Source organism: Pelecanus crispus, chromosome Z (assembly GCF_030463565.1).
Source record: "Pelecanus crispus isolate bPelCri1 chromosome Z, bPelCri1.pri, whole genome shotgun sequence".
Lineage (NCBI taxonomy): Eukaryota > Metazoa > Chordata > Aves > Pelecaniformes > Pelecanidae > Pelecanus > Pelecanus crispus.
In genome coordinates this window covers 84,775,697-84,798,387 of record NC_134676.1, presented here as the reverse complement: position 1 = coordinate 84,798,387, position 22,691 = coordinate 84,775,697, and the positions used below count along the sequence as shown (strand labels likewise).

At 40.6% G+C, this 22,691-nt stretch overlaps 1 protein-coding gene across 2 annotated transcripts in view; it reads left to right on the top strand.

The window, feature by feature from the left end:
• MCTP1 (multiple C2 and transmembrane domain containing 1) overlaps window positions 1-22,691 on the top strand; it is a 292,133-nt gene that overhangs the window by 109,023 nt on the left and 160,419 nt on the right. For both annotated transcript variants that reach the window (XM_075725893.1, XM_075725894.1), the window contains exon 2: window positions 5,495-5,609. In XM_075725893.1, coding sequence (XP_075582008.1) covers window positions 5,495-5,609 — 115 coding nt within the window. The remainder of the gene's footprint in view (window positions 1-5,494; window positions 5,610-22,691) is intronic.

Sequence of the window (22,691 nt, the reverse complement as noted above, 5' to 3'; positions counted from 1 at the left end):
TTTCTGCAGCAGAGGGTTCCTTAAATCTCTTACATCACCTGAACTGCTGGCACAAAGTCATGTTAGAGTGTGGTATATAAATTGTAGGAGACCAGCAAAGCCATTGATTTCTCAGGTTGGTTTAGCGGATTAATTGTTAGAAATACTAAGAGCTTTGAAGTAGAGTGTCAATATTCATGGTGATATAAAAGGGTGATAGATAGTTTTCAGTGGCAAAAATGGTAGTAATCTTCAGGGTCTCAGTCTGGGAGAAGTTAATGAGTTAGCCTGAAACTTTGTGATGTGGTTTTTAAGAATATAGCACAAATGGTGTTATTGATTCTCATCTTTTAGCTATAAAGTGCTAGTCTGACTTCAACAGATTTACCCCTGACTTCGGTAAAGCTTAGTGGCCAGAATAAGATTCACTGTCTTTTTGTTTTATAGTGTATGTTTAACAAACAGTGAAAAATGATATGATGTGGGAATGGTGGTGATTTTAGCCATCCTGTCAGTTTCAAAGCAGCATCATTTTTCTTGCATGCTGAAGTGGAACTGGGTTCTGACCAGTGAACGCTTCATATGGTGGAAGCATTGGACACACAAAAAGTTAGATAGCTTTTTCCTTTATTACTGGTGTGCAGCTACTTGCATGTACCTACCTGTCAGCTAGCTTACAGTCCTTTTGACAGGCTCAACATTTGATCAGCCGTAAAAAATAGTTTGTTCATCTAGTTGTTAAGCTGCTAAATCTGGAAAACACAGAGAAGTGTCTCTCATGGTGTGAACAACAGAGGTGGAAGTACTTGCCTAACGTTTCACATCAGTGAACCACAAAGGGTGTAGCAGTGAACAGCTTTGTGACATACTGCATCCAGCTCTGGAGCCCTCAGCACAAGGACATGGACCTGTTGGAGCGGGTCCAGAGGAGGCCACCAAAATGATCCGAGGGCTGGAGCACCTCTCCTGTGAGGCCAGGCTGAGAGAGTTGGGGTTGTTCAGCCTGGAGAAGAGAAGGCTGCGAGGAGACCTTAGTGCGGCCTTTCAGTGCTTACAGGGGGCCTACAAGAAAGATGGGGACAAGCTTTTTAGCATGGCCTGTTGTGATAGGACAAGGAATAATGGACTTAAACTAAAGAAGAATAGATTTAGACTGGATATAGGGAAGAAATTTTGTGCAATGTGGGTGGCGAAGCACTGGCACAGGTTGCCCAGAGAGGCAGTGGAGGCCCCATCCCTGGCACCATCCCAGGCCAGGTTGGACGGGGCTGTGAGCACCCTGATGTGGTTAAAGCTGTCCCTGCTCACTGCAGGGGGTTGGGCTGGGTGGCCTCTAAAGGTCCCTTCCAACCCAAAGCGTTCTATGATTCTATGATTCTATTCTATGATTCTGTGACCTAGTTGCAGCCAGAGTTTCCAGGTGCTCTAGAATTTTTATTTGAGAAAATTCAATTAATTTTTTTCTTTATATACTGCAGAAATGGGATTGTAAAAAAAAAAAAAAACAACCACCTTTGATTACTCTCCCGGCAATAGTTTGAGCTTTGTGTTGAGTTGGGTGGCAGAAGCTCCCTGTGGACACTAGCCACAGGCATCAGAAAGCTAATTTTTTTTGGTGCTAAGATGCACAGACTCTCTTAATTGTTTTTTGTGTGGCCCATAATGTGGCAGTGGCACAGGGACTGGGCAAGGGCATGTTCCTCCTCACCTTCCCTCAGTCTTGTATGTCTCCAGAATGGCAGATGTCTCAGGGCATGTCTAAACAACAGAGCTTCTGTAAAAGTGAGCAAACATATTATTTCACATTGTTAGACTAACAGCTTACCTCCATAAGTGTGCTTAATACACACTCATGTAGAAATGCTGTCTCTGATTTTTGGTCTTAAAATACAGTACAGGGTGTTTTCCAGTTAGAAGTTATCCATTCTGCTCTTCATTGGTAGTTGTTCTAACAGAGCATCCCGTGTCCATCAAGGCCTTGCCTTGTGTACCTGTCTAATGGGTTATTTATTACAGCTAAAAAATAACCCAGCTGAATAATGGTTGTTGGGCTAAATTGGAACCAAACTGACGAAGGATTTTATTTGTGCTTCCTGGTTTTGTTGGAAATAGTCTTTTTTCAGAGTTCAGATGAGTTTGTATAATACGGAGATAGTTCTTGGAAAAACAGATGCTTAAAGGAGGAGTGCCACTCGTAGGGGTCATCAAAAGCATGGCTAATGTGAGCTCTGTGTTTGGTTCAGCTCGACGAAATGATGCTTTTCTGAGCATGTTAGAGCATCACTTGACATGCCATGAGTCAGAATTGAGTTGCAGTTGCAGATTCATTTAAGTGCAGGCTATCAAACAACTTCTCCTGGATGTCTCACTGAAAATGAAAGCAGCTCCTGTTGTTGCTCTCATTGTTGGGTAAGAGAACAGCCCGGGGGGGTTGGTATCTACTAAACAAGAGTGCAATGAAGATGGGTATGGTCATCAAGACCTCTGTTCTCACCTCTGCACATGGCATGTTTTCAAGGAGATCAGTGTTCCTTAAGCTCTCTATCGCAGTTCACTGTATAAGGCTTTGGTGTTTGTGCCAAATAGTAAATTTCCCTTAAAATAGATTATTTTCATTTTATGGGAAATTTTGGAGTCCATGAATTTAGTCATAGCTTAGATAAAACGTAAAATAATGACAGACCACTATGAAAAATTAATTCAAAGGTATTAATTCAGGCATCTCCTTTCTGCAGGAGATTTTGCCTGTGTGAAACAATGGTTAATTGCCTTTATGGTCTTTGTCTGGAATCTCATTGTTTTTGTTAAAGATTTAATAAAAGTAATTTCAAGACCTTCTATACATTCTAGACACTAAAAGTGAAGGCATGCCATTGCTTTGTCAGGCTTGGTGTCCTCATCCTGCAGCAGTCAGTAAGAAATAGCTTTGTGGCTCACAATAACCTCTAGTTGTGATGATTTTTTTTTTTCCCTAGCTACAGTGATCTTGGGTTTTTTGACATTATTAGTTGGAACATAGAAGTTCAGAAAATTTGGTTCTTGAACTGTTCCATGGTTAGGGAAATTGTAGGTTTTCATGAATGCTCCCAAATTTCTTGTCCAAACGTTTCTAACTTCAGTTCATTACTGCAGACCACACGGAAGTGGTTCTTTGTTTTTTACTAGCTGCCATTTTAACTTTTGAACTTGTTAATTAAAAAAGGTCATTAAAAATGATTCATTGATAGTCACATTTATTTTGGCAACCTCTAGTTTTAATTGCATACTTCAAATGCTGCTGTTCTGACATAGAAATACTGGTTTGACTTTCTAATACTTAGGGATAGTTAATATCTATTTGATTTTTATTTAATTTGTGTAACTGTTTATGTCCTGTAGGCTTGTTACATTGCTCACTTAAGTGTTTCTAGCCTCCTTGAGCAGCTCTCTGAAAAACTAATTAATGTAAGCATTTAAAAGGAAGTGAAGTTCTGTTGCAAGAAAAAAGGAAGGAAAAGCTCTGAAAAGCAAGTGAGAAAGGGAAAAGAAGGGAGTAAACATGGCACTGTTTAAACCAAGGAATTTTAATATAGAGCTTATGTTGTACCTCAGAGGGGAAGGGAGAGGGGCACGCCATAAGGAAGAATTGGGGAGGAGGTTATAAATGTTGGGAGGCAACGTGTTTCTTTTGGGTATGCAAGCTCTTGTGGAAGGGCTAGAAAGGGGAAGGGAAGTTTTGGTGTTTGTTATTTACTTCAGAACACAAGTTTCTTTTGCAATGCCTTGATGAACACTGGGGCCTAGGATGAGGCCGAGGATCAGGCCAGTATGCAATTTCCTTATTTCTGTCTGGACTAGATACTAAGTACTGCAGGAGTGGGGTGGAAATCCATTATTTTCAACCTTGTATCCTTCTGCGGTCAGTGCATTTAAAAAAAAAAAAGAGAGAGACGGTGAGTGGGCCGTTAGTCATTTGAAAGAAGGTGGTGGGTGCCTTCTGCAAGAGTCTTGCAAAGTCTTTTAGTAGTTTCAGGCATGCTTCAACAGTTACTTTACAAGGACAAAATTAGAAGATAAATGTTGAGATATTTCAAGAATAACACCCCCCAACAACTCAAAGCTCATCTAACCATTTTCTCTGAAGTGCACTTGTTTTGAGCAGTTTCATTGCTGTGGAAGTGGTGAACATGTCAGTGTGCAGTCTGGCCAGCACTGTACATGTTGCAGCAAAGGTTAATATGCTAGGACTCAGAGTTGTGACTCTGGAATATCAAGAATAAACCATATGTTAAAATGCCTTTATTTCGTGGCTTCCTTCCTGCTTTAGATTTATGATTACCTTAAAAAGAAAAGGGGGGTGGTAGGAAGAGAAACAACTAAAGTTTCTTGTCGAAGTGGTACAGCACTTAGTACACACGTGGTCTCCGAGATGTTTCTGTCATGCTGCTTTTTCTTGCAGAGGACCCATAATTACATAATAAGATATTAATAGCACTAGTCTTAAAAGATTTAACTCCTAGCATGAGACTATGTAACAGTGGTGCTCCATGTGTATAATATATGAAGCTCTTGTATGTACTGCGAATGTATAATAGATATGATTGTTCTAGTCTTAAAATTAAATGTAGTGTTCCAAGCATGCACTGTAATTAGATACTACCTAAAAAGAGATGTGTTAAAAACTATTTTGCAAAAGCTTATACATACGAAGAAATACAATTTCTCTCCTTTGTCATTTAGGACAGAAATGTGGTTACTATTCATGCAGTCCAGAGAGCTCCTTTCAGTCTTCCTTCCTTCCTTTTTTTTTTTTTTTTTTTTAATTTTTTTTTATTATTATTATTTATTTTTTATGATACAGTTTATACAACGAACTGCTCTAAGAAACTTACCTTTGCCCTGGCACAAGCAAACTTAGAAGGCAAGCATTACAAATGAAGAGATGCAGCTGCACTGCAGCTGCATTTTATGTCTTTATGATCCCTCCCCAGTTTCCCCCATAACTCTGTGGAAAAAGACACAGATCTTGCAAAGTACTGCAGTAGCTCACAAAATCGGAACTCATGTATGTTTATTCAATGCCTAAGTTACCACTGTTGAATAAATACTGGGTTTGAGGGTAGTGGTAATGACTAGTCCAAATAGTACTGTAAGGTCCAAGTCTGTTTTTTCTTACTTATTCTGCTCTAGTGGGCCAGGAGTGTATGTGAATGTAATTAAAAATGGAGATTGCCATAATAAATACAGGTATCAAAGAATTGGGTTTTAACCACCTTTTTTAATTAATAAATTTAACCATTGAGGTGTCAACCAGTTGTATTTTGTTTGGTTTTTTTTTTTTTAAAAAAGAGATGCTCAGGAACTGTAATACTGATGACAGGAGCACATGCCTTGGTGTTGGGGTATTAGCTCTGAGGTGTAGGAATGGGATGCGTTCTTGCCTTAGTTCAACAGGATGGTGATACCAAGGGAAAACATGCCTTACATGAAACTTTCAGTAACATTAGCTATTGCATTTTTATTTTTTTCCCTCCAGAGAACAAATCTGGTTGGAACAAGTAATGCAGATTTTCCTTCTGGGGATCCCGGAATGTACCAGTTGGACGTTACTCTAAGAAGAGGACAGAATTTAGCAGCACGGGACCGTGGAGGTAAGTGTAAATTTATATGAGAGTATTAAAGTTACAGTTAAGGTTTGAATTGTGTGTTAGTTAAACTCTGCTTAAAACTATCTAGAAGTTCTTTCACTTAGAAGCACGAAGTAAAAGGAGCTGGGGCCAGCTAAACACACACAGAAGGAGAAATAAGATTTGGCTATTATTAGTTTGATTCTTCTGCTAACTAATTTTCCTCCCTTTATTGAACGTTTCCAACTAAGAAAGGTGTGATAGATTTATGTTAACCGTGCAGGTTTGTGCTGTCTTCCTCACGCAAGTACTGTCTTGCTGCTTACTTTGTTCCTTGAGTGCTTGACTGATAAATAGCGGAGCTGTGTTTAAAGACAAAAACAGTAAAACCCCTCTATTAGATGTGTCTGGATGTTGGTCAGTGTGCTGATAACATATTGGCATTTTACAGTCTGCTCTTACGCAGGTACCACACATGTAGTTCAGATGTAGAAAGGATTCCTAAAAGGTATTTTGACCTGCAGGAATACAACAGGCTGCCTCAGTGACTGTACGTGGAACTGCAGCTCATATTTAAAATTAGATAAGGCAGTAACCCACTTCCTGAACAGCAATGTGAGCATGATAACTCTGATTATCTCTGATCTATTTTGGATGTGTCGTAACATATTTTATGTCGTAAACTGGACAAGCTGGAGAGGTACCAGGACAAGCTGGAGAGGTGGGCCTGTGTGAACCTCATGAGGTTCAACAAGGCCAAGTGCAAGGTCCTGCACCTGGGACGGGGCAACCCCCAATATCAATGCAGGCTGGGGGAGGAAGGGATTGAGAGCAGCCCTGCCGAGAAGGACTTGGGGGTACTGGGGGATGAAAAGCTGGACATGAGCTGGCAATGTGCGCTCACAGCCCAGAAAGCCAACCATATCCTGGGCTGCATCCTCAGCAGCGTGGCCAGCAGGTCGAGGGAGGGGATTCTGCCCCTCTGCTCTGCTCTGCTGAGACCTCACCTGGGGCACTGCGTCCAGCTCTGGGGCCCTCAGCACAAGGACATGGACCTGCTGGAGCGGGTCCAGAGGAGGCCACCAAAATGATCCGAGGGCTGGAGCCCCTCTGCTGTGAGGCCAGGCTGAGAGTTGGGGTTGTTCAGCCTGGAGAAGAGAAGGCTGCGGGGAGACCTTAGTGCGGCCTTTCAGTGCTTACAGGGGGCCTACAGGAAAGATGGGGACAAGCTTTTTGGCAAGGCCTGTTGTGACAGGACAAGGAGTAATGGATTTAAACTAAAGAAGAATAGATTTAGACTGGATATAGGGAAGAAATTTTGTACAGTGAGGGTGGTGAAGCACTGGCACAGGTTGCCCAGAGAGGCAGTGGAGGCCCCATCCCTGGCACCATCCCAGGCCAGGTTGGACGGGGCTGTGAGCACCCTGGGCTGGTTAAAGCTGTCCCTGCTCACTGCAGGGGGTTGGGCTGGGTGGCCTCTAAAGGGCCCTTCCAACCCAAAGCAGTCTATGATTCTATGATTCTATGATATTCTTTGTGAGAGGGAAAATGCCATAATAGAAATTTAACTGCAAAAATACTATTGCAGAGGACCTTTTGATGCTTACCTATTGAAGTTACTTGACGAATTTCAGATCTCAAATATGGTAGCAGAAACGTAGAAGGCTGTTTACATCAATAGGAAATTAGTCCACTGATATTTATGTCACTGAAACCGAAAATTTAATATACGCAGTGCTGCAAGAACAAATTTTTATGTATATTCTTCCTCTAGATGTATTGATATTCTATGAATCTTTGCCTGGCGTTCATTAAAAATAGATACTGGAATGTTTTTGTTCCGTGAGTAAGAGAGATTTGCCCAGTTTCTGAATGATAAGTGTTGTACTTCAGTCATATCCATCATATATCTTATTTATAAATGAATGAAAATGTGAATGTAAATGTGATATTTGTATGCAAGGAAAACATCTGTAATTTTTTTTTCCCCGTAATACAGGAGTCTAGGTCTAGAGTAAACAAGGATAGGAGGTCCATCTCCTAAGATGAAATCCCAGGTTCTGAAATTAATATTTGGTGCTCTATAAAATGTCAAGTGCTTTAAAAGGTCAGTTCGGAAAGCTGCCACTTGAACAGCAAGGAAACCTCCTCAAGCTACCTGGGAGGCAACACAACAAGAGTGGTATTTCCTCAGTACTTACTAGTCATAGAGCTCAGACACTCGGGTTGCAGTGCGCAGTCGTTGCCCACCCTGTTTTGGAGCCTGTAATTCACTTTGGATGGTATACAGCTATCGCCTTTCAAAAGGCTGAGCAAGTACTGTTTTTAATTTTGAAAAGATACTGGGGAAGAAGATAGTTGTTGGGCTCTAGTTTCACAGAATAGTCTCATAGCTTGAAACCTTACCAAAAAAGTGAGATGCTTGGGTTACTTCCTGCTCCCTCTCTGAATTTTTTTCTGTCCCTGAAAAATCTCAGCGCTCCCATCTTGAGCAACCAAGGGAGCGTTTTACGAAGCCACTGCAAGTTGTCAGGAAGGACAATGTGTGTTGCATCTTAGTGAAGTGTAGAAGATCCTTCAGGCCAGATGGGGAGCTACAGATATGCTCCCTCCCACATTGACCAGGTTTCAGATCTCAGCTGGGTTTGGGCTTCCAGGACTGAGCCTTTGTTTCTTAAGGGGAAAATACAGGAACCTTGTAATGGGACCCCAAGCTAGGACCCATCCACTCATGACTGAATGTCCTGGCTGTTATCCACTGCGTTTCTGCTTGTTTTCCCTTTCTCTTGGAGCTACTTAAATTTTAGGAGCACCTGCAGAACTTGAATCGAGGGGACTTTACAGGCATGAGGCAGGCACTTAGTGGATTTAGATGGCTGCTGAATGAGAAGTGCACAGAAAGGGGCTTGATTTGGGAAGTCAGTTTTGTCTAAATCCTCTCTTGAGTGTAATACTTGCTCTTTTTTATTTATTGTTTAAAGTATTCCTGTGTTTGTCCTAGAGGTGTTTCACTAAGAAACTGGGCATGTAAAACTGAATTCTTACTGGAGGTTTATATGGGTGCCAGAGGAGATTCAGTGAGTTCATGGAAGAAAAATCCACAAAGGGCATTGAAATGCACAGAAAACACATCTGCCTCTGAAAAGTCTTTGCTCCAAATCCTTGATGCATAGGAAGACATTGGAGGGAAATACTATATGTGCCTGTCCTCTTGTTTCTCTGTTAACATCTGCTTATAGCCCCTGATGGAGACAGAGCAGTGAGCTCGCAGGACCTTTGGTTGGAGCCAGTACCTGTGTTTCTGTTGTGTTGCCTGCATGCTGCAGCAGGGCTTGTGTCAGGGGTTATGAGCCAGAAAGTGATTACAGGACAGTCCATGGGAGGCACTGTGTAAGAATATATATCCAAATGCGAAACAGACCTACTAAGACTGATGTGTTAGGTGTTAAAACCAGAGCTTGGAAGGTTTATCCCAGGACTGTCTCAGAGGAGCCTTATACTGTAAGTCTGTAACAGCACATAACACCCCATTCCTCCAAAACTTTCCCCAAATCCTCTGCTTAAAGCCTGACAATTGAATTTTCTTCAAGTACTGTGAATTTCACTCTAAAAGAATACTTGAACTACACGGTAGAAAAGAATTTAATTTTAATTTTATCTTTTTGTTCTTTTCATTTTTTAACTGCAGTTTCACATGTCTTTTTAGAAACCTGCTGCTGAACATATTGCAGTCTTGGAATCCAAAGTTGAATTCTCATGTCGTGAATGTTCTGCACACTTTGTCTTCCCAAAATTTATAAAAAGAGACACCACAATATTCTCAGAAGAAAGTGGGAAAGATTGAAGCTATATTTATGTGGCTAGCAATGCCAGCATTAATCACGGCTGTTAGTTGATAAATAGCACCATTGATAGTCACAACAAAGGGGGAACAGAACATTCTCCATGAGAGGACCAACATCTTGCTGTTGTCTTCTCAAATGATTTAAAATAATCCTTCCTTATAACAGGCAATATTTATGCTCTGGTGTGTGGAGTATGAGAGAAGGAAATGTGACTATCCATTTTAACTCCTCCTCTTCACAAGAAATCCTGTCTTCAGCCAGATCCAGCTTTCCTTCCAAGTACCACCAAGATGTGGTACCATAACTTCATCTCAGCTATGTGATGAGACAGCTTAAATTTTTGCTTCTGGCGAAATTCTATAGTGACCACAAATGGGGTTTATAACACACGCTTTAGTTAAGACCATCTAAAGTAAACCATAGTTAGATTTAAAAATTTGTTTGCTGAGACTTTTTCCCATAAGACTGGGAAAAACTGTAATGTTGGACCTGGTAATTGGTAATATTACAAGTTAACCTTATTACCTACATCTTTATGTTTTCCTTTTCGGTTTTGATTTCTCATTTGCTTTTTGTCGTATACAGTGTTTGTGTAATATCATGTATATCTTTAAGAGTTCTTTCTGGAGTTAAAATTTTTAGGTTAGAAAGACCCCTTTGATTTGTTGCTGGTCTCTGACTTCTGGCATGTGAAGTTTATGTGGCTACTTTGTATTGGTAACATGCCTTTATAGATGTTTTGCAATATCTTAAATATTGTTTTTAAACAAACAAACAAAAAACCCTTGTGGGTGATCCATTTCTGCTTTAAAAGACACTCATTTTGTGCTGCAAACTGAAATGTTACAGCACAATTGGTGAAAAGGGGAATCTTAGTCATCAGTTTTCTATGATTCTATTCAGTCAAAAGAAAGATATCAAAATATTCTTTTAAGTGTTTTAAATATGTTTTCCTGACAGTGTTTTGTTACTCCACTGGAGCCTGGAATCCACTCCCTTTCATGCTTTTTGAGAAATGTGCAGTGCTGGTTTGATGCTTCTCTTCAGACAAAGTTGGGAAATAAGTAGCACAGGTTAATCCCAAGGACCTTGTGTCATGTCAAAAACCAGGCCAGATGCATGATGAATATGATACCTTCTGCCTTTAAATTTTTTTGGTTTTTGTTTTTTACCAAATGCACGAAGATTGACCCAATCTTGCAAAATAGCACAAGGAAAATACGTTTTTGAGCATAAGTGAAACGTTCGTTGGCTTTTCCATGATGATCAGAAGTAGTGTATTTTCAGTGTGAAGTCTTACAGGAGGAATTCCTGAAAATAGATGTTTATCGTCATCTAAGGCTTTGACCTAAATGGGTAATATTGCCAGATCTCGGTGTGTCTCTCTGCAGGAGACAGTTCAGTAATGCTTCCTAACACTAGAGAATCTGTCTTTGTAGAAACAGCTGAGGGGTTGATCCTTATGTGGCTGACTCTGGTACTGAAACCTGCACCCAGAGATGGTAAGAAGTAAGCCAGAAATAGCGTGCAATTAGTGGCCTTGTGCAGTGCAAAGCCTGCATTACAATTTCATAAATTTACCATTTTCATTATGAAATATTTCTGTCAGTAAGAAACTAGCTGCTTAAATAGAGAATAATTGGGAGAGATGACTGTCAAAACCAGGAGAATCTGAAGAACTTTAATAGTGCAAGAACATACACATAGACTTTGCAGTTTGTCTGGTGAATAACTCTGTGTACATCTACATTTTCAGGATCTAGAAGAAACGTAAGTGCTGATGGGATAGCAAGTAAAGTGAGATGATTAAGTAGCCCTTTAAGATACTCCTAATTTTGTGCAACAGCACAATATTGAAAGCAAACCTATGTATAAGGCAACGCATTTAAAATTATTGAAAAGACTTCATTTAAGCCTAACTACAGAGCATGTTATTTATGTCTGAACTGTGGGTTTCACTGATACTGAAATTCAGTCCTTAACTAAACTTAATACAGTGTATACAGTGTAGCTTTGGAGACTGGGACTGTGAGCACCCTGATGTGGTTAAAGCTGTCCCTCCTCAGTGCAGGGGGTTGGGCTGGGTGACCTCTAAAGGGCCCTTCCAACCCAAAGTGTTTTATGATTCTGTGACTCTATGATAATTTTTAAATGCATGGTTTCCTTTTTACAGAGATAGTGAGGAGAAGATGCTGAAACAAGAAATGGCAGCTGGCAGGCTTGTTACTCTGGCATTCATGTAAATATATGTAGGTAATTGTACCCGCATTCATAGCATGTAAAAACATTTACAGGATGTTTTATTTAGAGGTACACACTCATTAGGCAGGCAGTGTTTTTTGTCTGTATTTGAGTAAAGATACCTAAGATTCAGGAAGACACTGCTGGAGTTTTATGTCTTTTTTTCTGCAGGGAGAGGTTAGCTTTGGTTAAAGAGAATTGTGACTCCAGATTTCATTCTAATTGCCAACAGGTACAGATCAGTGCTGCCCACTTTAAAATGCAGACTGGGAAAATAACGTTTCAGTTTCCTTTCTGCTCCGCCTTGGCCTCGCTGCCGCTGTTTTGCTCTCTGCAGCAGTGTGGTGGTTTCTCTTCCCCTTATAGCCTAGCCTGCTACCTCTTGGCAGCTCTGGAGCCCAGAGGAGATATTTTCTCCTCACCGAAGGGTAGCCAGATCTCACACGGGGTCCTGGTGGCAGTGACTCATACCTGATGGTGGTGGAGAGTAGCATCCTTCTGTAATGTAGAAAAGCAAGGGGTGTCGTGGTTTAGCCCCAGCCAGCAACTAAGGACCATGCAGCTGCTCACTCACTCCCCCTGCCCTGATGGGGTGGGGGAGAGAATTGGAGGAGTAAGAGTGAGAAACACTCCAGGGTTGAGATAAGAACAGTTTAATAACTGAAATAAGGTAAAATGATAATAATATAATAATAATAATAATAATAATAATAATAATAATAATAATAATAATAATAATAATAATAATAATATACAAAACAAGTGATGCACAATGCAATTGCTCACCACCCGCCAACCGATCCCCAGACAGTTCCTAAGCTGCGACTGCTGCTCCCCAGCCAACCCCCCCCAGTTTCTATACTGAGCATGATGTCATATGGTATGGAATGGCCCTTTGGGCAGTTTGGATCAACTATTCTGGCTGTGCCCCTTCCCAGTTTCTTGTGCACCTGGCAGAGCATGGGAAGCTGAAAAGTCCTTGACTAGCGTAAGCACTGCTCAGCAACAACTAAACCATCAGTGTGTTATCAGCATTACTCTCATCCTAAATCCAAAACTCAGCACTATGCCACCTACTAGGAAGAAAATTAAGTCTATCCCAGCTGAAACCAGGACAAGGAGGAAAGAGCAGAGCAGAGTAGTGAGAAACAAGGTTGCACACTCTACTCATGTGCTACAAGCAGCTTTGTCCATCTGAGGAAGTCCCTTTGCAGAAGGTGCCAAAGTCCACTGGAGGATGGGGTCAGTCAGTTGCTTTGGTTCCTTCTGCTCTCAGCTTGACACGCTGCCTGCTCTCACTGCCAGGTCCCTCACTGCTCTGGCACAGCTCCATTGAGCAAACAGCTTACGTTAGGTCTTCATGCAGCATTTTTCTTCTGACGTGGCTTTCTGTTTCTATCGCAGCCAGGAATTCTTACACACTCTAGGAAGTCCTCACATGTTGGTGGTACCCTGCTGTCCCCTTGAAAACTTCAGAGGGGACAGCTTCTCCCCTATGCATGGCAAGCTGAAAAATGTCAGTCCATCATTTGCGCCATACTGATCTCCTGTTCTCTCTTGTATTTCAGTAAGTGTCTGACCTGTCATGTTTCTCTTAACACACTTTTCTCCTCATTTCTCCATCCTGAGAGGAAGGAAACGCCTGAGGAAACTGCATGGCAGCCTTCTAAGAGGGTGGCTCAATGCTCCTTCCTAAGCCTTTAAGGGGGAGTCTGTTCCCATAGGAAGATGGACTGTCTGAAGTAAACTATGGGATTATTAAATAATTTGAGAACACGGCTTAGCAGCTGTTCCTTGGCATTTTTCAATGAAAATTTCTACTAGAATTCCAAAATAAAGTCAGTCCTGATACCTCTGGAGACAGCAACAGTTGCTGTGAATTTCCCCACGGCAAGGTCTGGCAGAAGCTGCCTGTGAGTGCTGGCTCTGTGCCACCCTCAGCAAAAACTGGCAAGTACAGGCATTTTTCAAACGCTGCTGTCAGTAGGTTCATACACTTCACCAGCTTCCTCACAACCCTGCTGATTAGACATCAAAATAAAGGGTAGGGGTTTTTGGAGCTGCAGAGTACTTTCAGCCAGAATCTACATCTGTGGGCAGCAGCCTATTTAATTTAGTGAAAAATTTAATAAAAAACTGACAATAATAATTCCCGAAATGGAGATTTATTTATGAGAATTGTGGAGCATATGGAGAAATGTTTATTGATATGGCTGAGTGGATATTGAAAAAATATAATTATGAAATGAGAAAATAACTCTAGTTTTTTCAAACATTTTTTGATTAGTTGCTTTTGGGCACTCAAAATTAAATCTTCCAGTTTGCAGTGCACTGGGGAAATTCATATGCAGCAAAGAGGACAGTTGTATTGAGACAGACTGTGGGCTTAATAGGTTTATTGTAGGTTCAGAAGTCACAAGCCATATCAAACAGCAGCCTTCCTGAGAATTGTAGGTGGTCTCTAGATTCTATGATTACTTAATTTATTTGTGATTGTTGGAATTGATAGTAGAATCTGCATCAGAGGGTGTGGACCGGATTTCCTCTCCTGTAACAGTTGTGTGTGTAAATCATTATGTACAGTGTATTAGAATCCTATAAAAATGCAATAGAAAGAAAACAATAAAATAATCCTTATCCTCTTGGGAGAAGTCCTCTTCAATAGGTTTCTCGCATTTTCTGGAAAAAGCCATCTGAGGGGTTGAGTTTTACAACTGAAAATAGAAACTAGCGAAACTCTTCAGTAAGCACTCATAAACAGCTGTTCCAGAGGTGATCTTTGGGACATTTTTTTGTATTTTGGCTACAGGTCAATTTAGAAGAATAGGAGGGAATTCTAATGAAACTTGAAGTACTCATGCAACGTGGAACATAAACTGTCAGTAAGAAATGATGCACCTAGGTACAGTGGTATACCTTGAGGTGATGAAACACTGGTGAGACACTGGCACAGGTTGCCCAGAGAGGTGGTAGATGCCCCATCCCTGGATGCATTCAAGGTCAGGTTGGATGGGGCTTTGAGCAACCCAATCTAGTTGAAGATATCCCTGCTCATGGCAGGGGGTTGGACTAGATGACCTTTAAAGGTCCCTTCCAACCCAAACCATTCTGTGATTCTATGATATACCTTCAAGTATAATAAAACTTGAAATTTAGAGGAGTCCAGCTCTTCGAAAGTGTTTTCTCCAGGGTATGAAGTCAGGATTTTTTCTCCCCTGCTTTAAGGCATCATTGGTCTTGTGTTCCCATTCAGCTGATATCATGGTGCAGTATGAGAAAAACTGATGTTCATATTTGTTTGTAAAACTTTTTTGACAATGTGCCATTAGATGACACTGCTGTGATCTTCACCTCTGTGCCTGGGAAGATCATGGAACAGATCCTCCTAGAAGCTATGCTCAAGCACATGGAAGACAGGGAGGTGATTTGAGACAGCCAGCAAGGATTCACCAAGGGCAAGTCCTGCCTGACCAACCTAGTGGCTTTCTATGAAGGAGAGACCACATCAGTGGACAAGGGAAAAGCAACGGATGTCATCTATTTGGACTTCTGTAAAGCCTTCGATATGGTCCCCCACAACACCCTTCTCTCTAAATTGGGGAGATATGGATTTGATGGGGGGACTGTTTGGTGGATAAGGAATTGGCTGGGTGGTTGCATCCAGAGGGTAGTGGTGAGTGGCTCAATGTCCACAAGGAGACCAGTGACAAGCGGAGTCCCTCAGGGGTCCATACTGGAACCAGTACTGTTTAATGTCTTTATCAACAACATAGACAGTGGGATCGAGTACACCCTCAGCAAGTTTGCAGACGACACTAAGCTGAGTGGTGCCGTTGACACACCAGAAGGACGAGATGTCATCCAAAGGGACCTGGACAAGCTGGAGAGGTGGGACTGTGTGAACCTCATGAGGTTCAACAAGGCCAAGTGCAAGGTCCTGCACCTGGGACAGGGCAACCCCCAATATCAATGCAGGCTGGGGGATGAAGGGATTGAGAGCAGCCCTGCCGAGAAGGACTTGGGGGTACTGGTGGATGAAAAGCTGGACATGAGCCGGCAATGTGCGCTTGCAGCCCAGAAAGCCAACCCCATCCTGGGCTGCATCCTCAGCAGCGTGGCCAGCAGGTCAAGGGAGGGGATTCTGCCCCTCTGCTCTGCTCTGCTGAGACCTCACCTGGGGCACCGCGTCCAGCTCTGGGGCCCTCAGCACAAGGACATGGACCTGCTGGAGCGGGTCCAGAGGAGGCCACCAAAATGATCCGAGGGCTGGAGCACCTCTCCTGTGAGGCCAGGCTGAGAGAGTTGGGGTTGTTCAGCCTGGAGAAGAGAAGGCTGCGGGGAGACCTTAGTGCGGCCTTTCAGTGCTTACAGGGGGCCTACAGGAAAGATGGGGACAATCTTTTTAGCAAGGCCTGCTGTGACAGGACAAGGAGTAATGGATTTAAATTAAAGAAGAATGGATTTAGACTGGATATAGGGAAGAAATTTTGTACAGTGAGGGTGGTGAAGCACTGGCACAGGTTGCCCAGAGAGGCAGTGGAGGCCCCATCCCTGGCACCATCCCAGGCCAGGTTGGACGGGGCTGTGAGCACCCTGGGCTGGTTAAAGCTGTCCCTGCTCACTGCAGGGGGTTGGGCTGGGTGAACTCTAAAGGTCCCTTCCAACCCAAAGCATTCTATGATTCTATGATCACATTGATGCAACTCTTTTTAATTACAGGTAGAGAATGCTTTTGGATTAGCACATCAGTATAGACCAGTTTTTAGAACAGAGTTATTCTGGTCTTAGTTGATTACTTAGCAAATACTGTTGTAATTAAAGGCAAAAAGGGGAATTTTCAGAATTACTTATTGCAGAAGGGTGGATGAGACAAAAATCCTTCTCTCCTGTAACCTAACCCTATTTTCCTTCTGTACCTTTTCCTACCTGTGCTTCTGTTTTAATGCATTGATACTATCCAGAGCAGTATTTTGAACTACGGTATGTGTAATTTCACTGGAGATCTGGTGAGCCATACAAAGTAAACATCTCAGTCTGTCACCTAGTCGCACTTTTTATTACCTACAGTTTTATGAATAGCATTTCTAATTGCAAAATGCTCCTTCCCTTTTCTTTATGTTCAAGAAGACATTTTTAAAATAAAAGAATGCGGTCCATTAATCCCAGCTTCTGCAGTCTTTCTGGACTGATTTCTCCACTGATATCCTTGCAATACATTCAGGAAATAAAACAAGGCAAAATGATAAAGCAGCATAGTTATTTTTCATTGGTACGAAAATCATTTTTACTGGGAGTATTAACTCATCTTCATATCAGGAGTAAGAAATTTTTTGATCAGAATACGGTATTGTGACTTCTGATGATGTTTGCCTTCTGTATTGACTTCTAGGTGACTTGCGTGATATTCTTGGTAGCTCTCACTATAATAAGAAATGAGAGTTTTGCCAATAGGTGAGGTTAGTGGTTCTACTGTGAATATTCCTTTTCTTATCATACAGAGTTTGGTGAACAAATGTTGCCATGTGAGTTAAGCTGAAGACAGTAATCATGGGAAATGAACCTTCTGGCTAAGAGCAATGAAAGTCTGTCGTTGAGACCTAGCACAAAAATGAGATGAGTGGAAACCTTGCATTCCCAAGGCTCTTTCTAGCTCTGCTGTGTTGTCTTCTGTGAGGTCTTGTGACTGTAAAAATTCAGAGCCTGTTAATCTCTGGCTAAAAATGATTTCAGCACTGACTCTGCTCAGAATTTGACTTCAACCCAGGAAAACCAAACCACTGTTTCTCTAATAAGGCCCTGACTGGACTACACACAACAGATGTATGAAAAGGGCTTCCTGTATCTTTTTCTTAAATGATATAAAGCTCCTGATTGGCTTATATTTTTACTTATTTGTTGCTGTGTCCCAAACAGGAAAGTGAATCATGGGCACAATCCATCCCTGAGTGATCTTGATCTAAACATGTAGACATGCGTGATAGACAAGTGCAGACAGATGAGGAAGCATAAGGAACTTCTTTTCATCCGCAGAAGAGCCCCACTTTTCATAGCATGATGTGGAGGCCTTGGTGTGAGCTACGTGGCATGAGATAGAGAAGGAAGGAAGAGCTAGCCTTAAGTGAGGGCAATCTATTATAGACGAGTACAGATTCCTGTTGGAGGCCAAAAAGCTTCCTACTAGTCCAGCAGGAGCAGCAGGAGATACTTATAGGATACAAGGTGGGGGTTCCTATTGTGTTACCATTATTCCAGTCCCTCAGGGCTTATTGAAGTGGGAGTCACACTATTTGCCTGCTGATTGACCAATACACTACACTCAAAGCATGCATGACACAGCTTTGTACTTGTTCAAATTCTTCCTCATCAGTTGTCATAACTAGAGGCATCACGTGGAACTTTTTTCTCCCAAAGTATAAAACTGTAGTTGTGATGCCATGTTTCTTAGTTCTGAAAAGGATAAAAGTAACCAAAATTTGTTTGCAGATTCTAGTAATAACACTAGGAATCAGGTTTTTTTGGCTATAGCTTTTTAGACTTTGGGTTATTTTACCATCACTTAGAAATGGCTATTTCTGGTTTAAGATCAGTGCTGAGAATACAGCATGTTTCTTCTTTTTCTCTTCCATGATAAATGCACCAGGGAAGTGCTTATTCAGCAAATACATTTATTTAATAATGAATCTCAAGTGATTTCTCTTTCTTTCAGTTTCAATGCTGTGATTCTTATTCTTTAAGTGTTGTAGGAACACGTTTATCATTCACTTTAATTTCACATGACAATGTATTGTGTAGTTAAATGGATTTTTCCTTTGCTAGACATGTGGAGCATAGTGGTAACATTGCAGATTACAAAATGTGCTTGTTTACCGCTGGCGTTTGTAGAGGTTAAGCTTTCATTCCTTTTTAATAAGTTTTGTTCTCAAAGAAGGTATGAATATTCATAAGAGAAGAAAAAGCATGTATGTTCCTGGATACATCTCTGGGTTGTATGAATGTAGGTGATCACTAAGTCTTCCCAAGTTGTAAACATCTCACTGAAGCTTTAAATCATCTTATTCCTCTAGCTATAAAGTAATGGACATAGAGCAAGAGGACTTTCACAGTGCTAAAATGAGGTAGAAAAAGAAAGTTTAGTAGGCTGTCAAGTCACCTGTAGTGCCCTGCACTACTATGGCGAACACAGATACCTGTGTCAAAAGTTGAGTGATGTTCCTGAGTAGACTATTGCAGTGGGAATTTGTGCCAAGACTAAAAAGAGACATTCCTCCAGTTAGGTGACCTATTGGCCAGGGATGACGATGTAACACTTCAGTGGTCTCCTCTATTCCAGTAGCCCAAATCCCTGTGAAGCCTTTTATTGGTAATGCAGGTAAGTTGCCAAGAGCATTGGTAGCAGCAGCTTGGCTTGGGACTTCCAGAGCATTGTCCTCTGATGATTCAGATGGAGGAATCTGGTCTGTTAATTCAAAGTCATCAGAAGGCATCAAACACCCCTGTGTCTGATCGTTGAAACAGAATAGACCTGCTTTGTTAGCATAGTTCTACTGTGTCCTTTTTCAGATGATTATATGCAAATAAGGAAATACCAACATTAAGTTTTTCTAGCTACTAAACTAAAATATTTTAAGGCAAGATTCACATAGTATATTTCTGTGAATGTTTCTTCGTAGTGTAGGTTTTCATTCATGTGACTTTAACTGGGGCTGCATATGCAATGAGTATCAGTTTCAACCAAGATATTACATATACATTGTACCTTTTTTTGTTGTGACAAACATATGTGGGCTGCAGGCTGCTAAGGCTTCTATTTTTGCTTTACCTAGCTTTCCTTTTTTTTTTTTTTTTAAATTTTAAGATTCAGCTTTTATTTCAATTTGCATTTAATGTGTAGTAAATCATTATCCCTGGGGAATTGCGAAAAACTTGCACGCTTTACTGGAGAGAAGGGTCATTGCTGCATTGTTACATTGACAAGGGCAGCTCACGTTTGTCAATTGCAAGTGTGTATCAAAAAGATTATTTCTACAAAACTGGAAGGTATAATGTATAAGACCAACAGTGAGCTGTGCTTTTTAGAAAAAGCAAATCAGAGCCCTCTGTCTTTTTCCCAGAAAAGGTGAAACCTCTGATTGATTTTACAAAAGCTGTCTGTCTTGAAAAACAATTTCCGGAAGTTTTTAAACAATTTCTGGAGGATTTTAAACAATTTCACAAAGATTATCATTTCAGTCCTGAGGTTTTAGGGGCAGAGCAAATAATGTTTCCTTTGATTAAGGGATGTAATTCTGTTTATATTAAAGTATATTAACTAGAATAATAATTTGAGCTGCAAGGAAAACATTTCCGTAGCATGCTTAAGTCCTGTTTAAATGAATCTGACTTCAGCCATGCTTAAAATGAAATACAGACGTATCCTTGAAATTAGGCTGACCATTGCACATTTGCTTTTTGTCTATTCTGTCCTGTACCAGTATGGTTTTTTCATTCTTTCTATTTCACAAGCATAATTAGTATTTGCTTAACTGAGTATTTACTAAAGTAAGTGAAGATATGTATCATGGGCTATATTGAAAGTACTAAAGCAGTCTTTTTTGTGGCAGGAATGAGTCTTCAAAGGAGAGGTAAAAAGCTGTGATTGTTATAACCAATATTTTTTTAACAGGCACTGAATAATTAAAATTTTTATTCCCTGTTGACTTCTGAGTAGAACTCTGCATTCTGTAGCATCCATGTGCTGACTGTGAATTTGTAATTGGCTTCTTCATTCTTAGAGTATTAGTTTTCCAGAAGTCCTTTGTGTCATTTAAACTAATTAGTGTCCTTTTTAGGTGAATTGGTTGGATAATTCTTTGCTAGGTGGATAGAAGGACAGAAAGTAGGATTATTTATGGAAAAGCTGTAGCTTTTAATGATGGAGTTGTAGTGTTTAGTTGTGGTGTTCAGGGTGTTGGTGAAGACCATTGAAAAGATAGGCTTGGCAGCTCTTGTACAAGACAATAACAATTACTGTTTCTATTGTTTAAATTAATATAAAATAATTTGTGGTAAGTAGTTTCCCTGCTTTCCAGAGTAAAAGATTGGACAGAACAGACATATTCTTCTAGGTTACTTTTTATGAGATGCTTCGTATTGCAGTTTGGAAATGTAAAATATGTAAAATGCTATGAACCCATACGTGTTTTGCTTGGAAAATAACTGGAGAATAAGAAGCTTTATTAAGAGGGGAATGAGCGTGGATGGAGTCAGAGAAGGGGAGGGAGATGGATGTCAGTGAAAGAGCTTGTCACGCAATGAATCCAGAGCAAATGTTTGTATTAATAATTAAGCTTCTCAGGAATTATGACATCAAAGTTATTGGGTATCTCTGCACATCTCTAGTGGCTTGCTTTCTTTTCAGATAATTGTAGATCAAATGAAACAATTCCAAGATTGGAAGTAAAATGGAAGAATAGTTGAAAGCCATGACAGAAGTTTAGTTATAGTTCTAAGTGTAAATGACCTACAAACATGCTTTTACTTTATTTTTGCTTCTAGAAATGTATACATTGCCCAATTACTTGCAGTGGTGAAAAATTCTGTTCCCCCATATTTTTGGGGTGTTTACTGCTTTTTATATTGTGCTTATTCCTGCAGTATTTCTCCTATATCCTGTATAGCAGCACATCCTATTTAATTACTGTGATTTCCAGTTAATATTATTTGAAGCTTCTGTTTTTTCAAACCAGTAGGCTGAAATAGGTCTAAATGTGTTATTTGTTGTGTATGTGTGGTGAATCCAAAGCAGACTCGTGATTTACATCAGGAACTGGACAGGGATGCAACCTTTGTAATGTTACTGCTCAGTCTTACTACCTCTGTAGGTAAAAGAAAAAAGATCTTGTGTTGGAGTGGTCTGCTTTGCAGCAGTGATAACTGCTTACAGGGAAGACCTCAACGAATTGGTTTGTTTGCTTTTTTCCCTATGACTAAAGCCATAGGGAGAGGTGGAGATGATAGTTTCTCTGCTTTACTCTGTTTTCGTTTCTGAAATCTTTTTCTCAACAGGCTGAAAACCAGGTGTTGCCCAGAGGAAAGTTCAACTTTTTAAAAAAAATTGTAACTAGAATTTGCATTGGACAGTGATGAGCATCTGAACTATGCAAAAGCTTTTGTGGTATAGTCACGCTTGTTTTTCATAATGGGCTTGGATATGGCTTTCTGTTCTGTTGCGAAAGGTAAACTGTAAGTGAATAGCAGTGGTGGAAAAATGAATGCATTTAACCATGCTGTAGTTAAACAGTTTTAATTAAATCAGGTAGTTAGCTTGTGTAATAAATGTACTTGCTAACTCACCATTTTTCTAAAACATAATGTATTTCTTCTTGATATATGAAGTAAAAAACCATCTCCACCTGAAGAGACGGCTAGAAGTGCTGTTTTTCAGTATCATTCATCTACATTATATTGGTTTTTTATAGCCTGTATTCTCTCTTTTTAGTGTAAGATTTTAAGATTTGCCTTTAGGATTTCAGTGTCTTGTTACAGTATGCTATGGGTAGATCTTCAGCTGAGGTTTTTTAGACATGCTGGTAAGTTTGATTTCATTCACGCTGAGTCAAGTGCAAAAATATTGTAGAGGAATACGGAGACTTTTACTGCATCCTTTCTGTCTCATTAGTGGCAGTTATGGGGTGTCCCAAGCTCATCACTCGGACTTGTGGTTACATTCACCTCTGTGTTCACTGTTGAATTTTGTTTGGTTAGCAGTTTATCACTTTATATTAAATAGGATTTCATTAAGGACAGAAGTCTGTTCAACAAGTTGCCTAATAATGTTGAAAAGCCTGTTATGAAGACTCGGGAACCAATCAAGTCAATATATACAATTTATTGATAATTACAATTTAGTTCTTTCTATCCAATACAACTTTGAAAAGCAAAATCCATTTTAGGAGATATCTGCACAGAAAGACAGATGTGTTACAGCCTGGTGTCAGTGCTGGAGTTGGACCTGCAGGACTGGAGGAGTGCTTGCTTCACA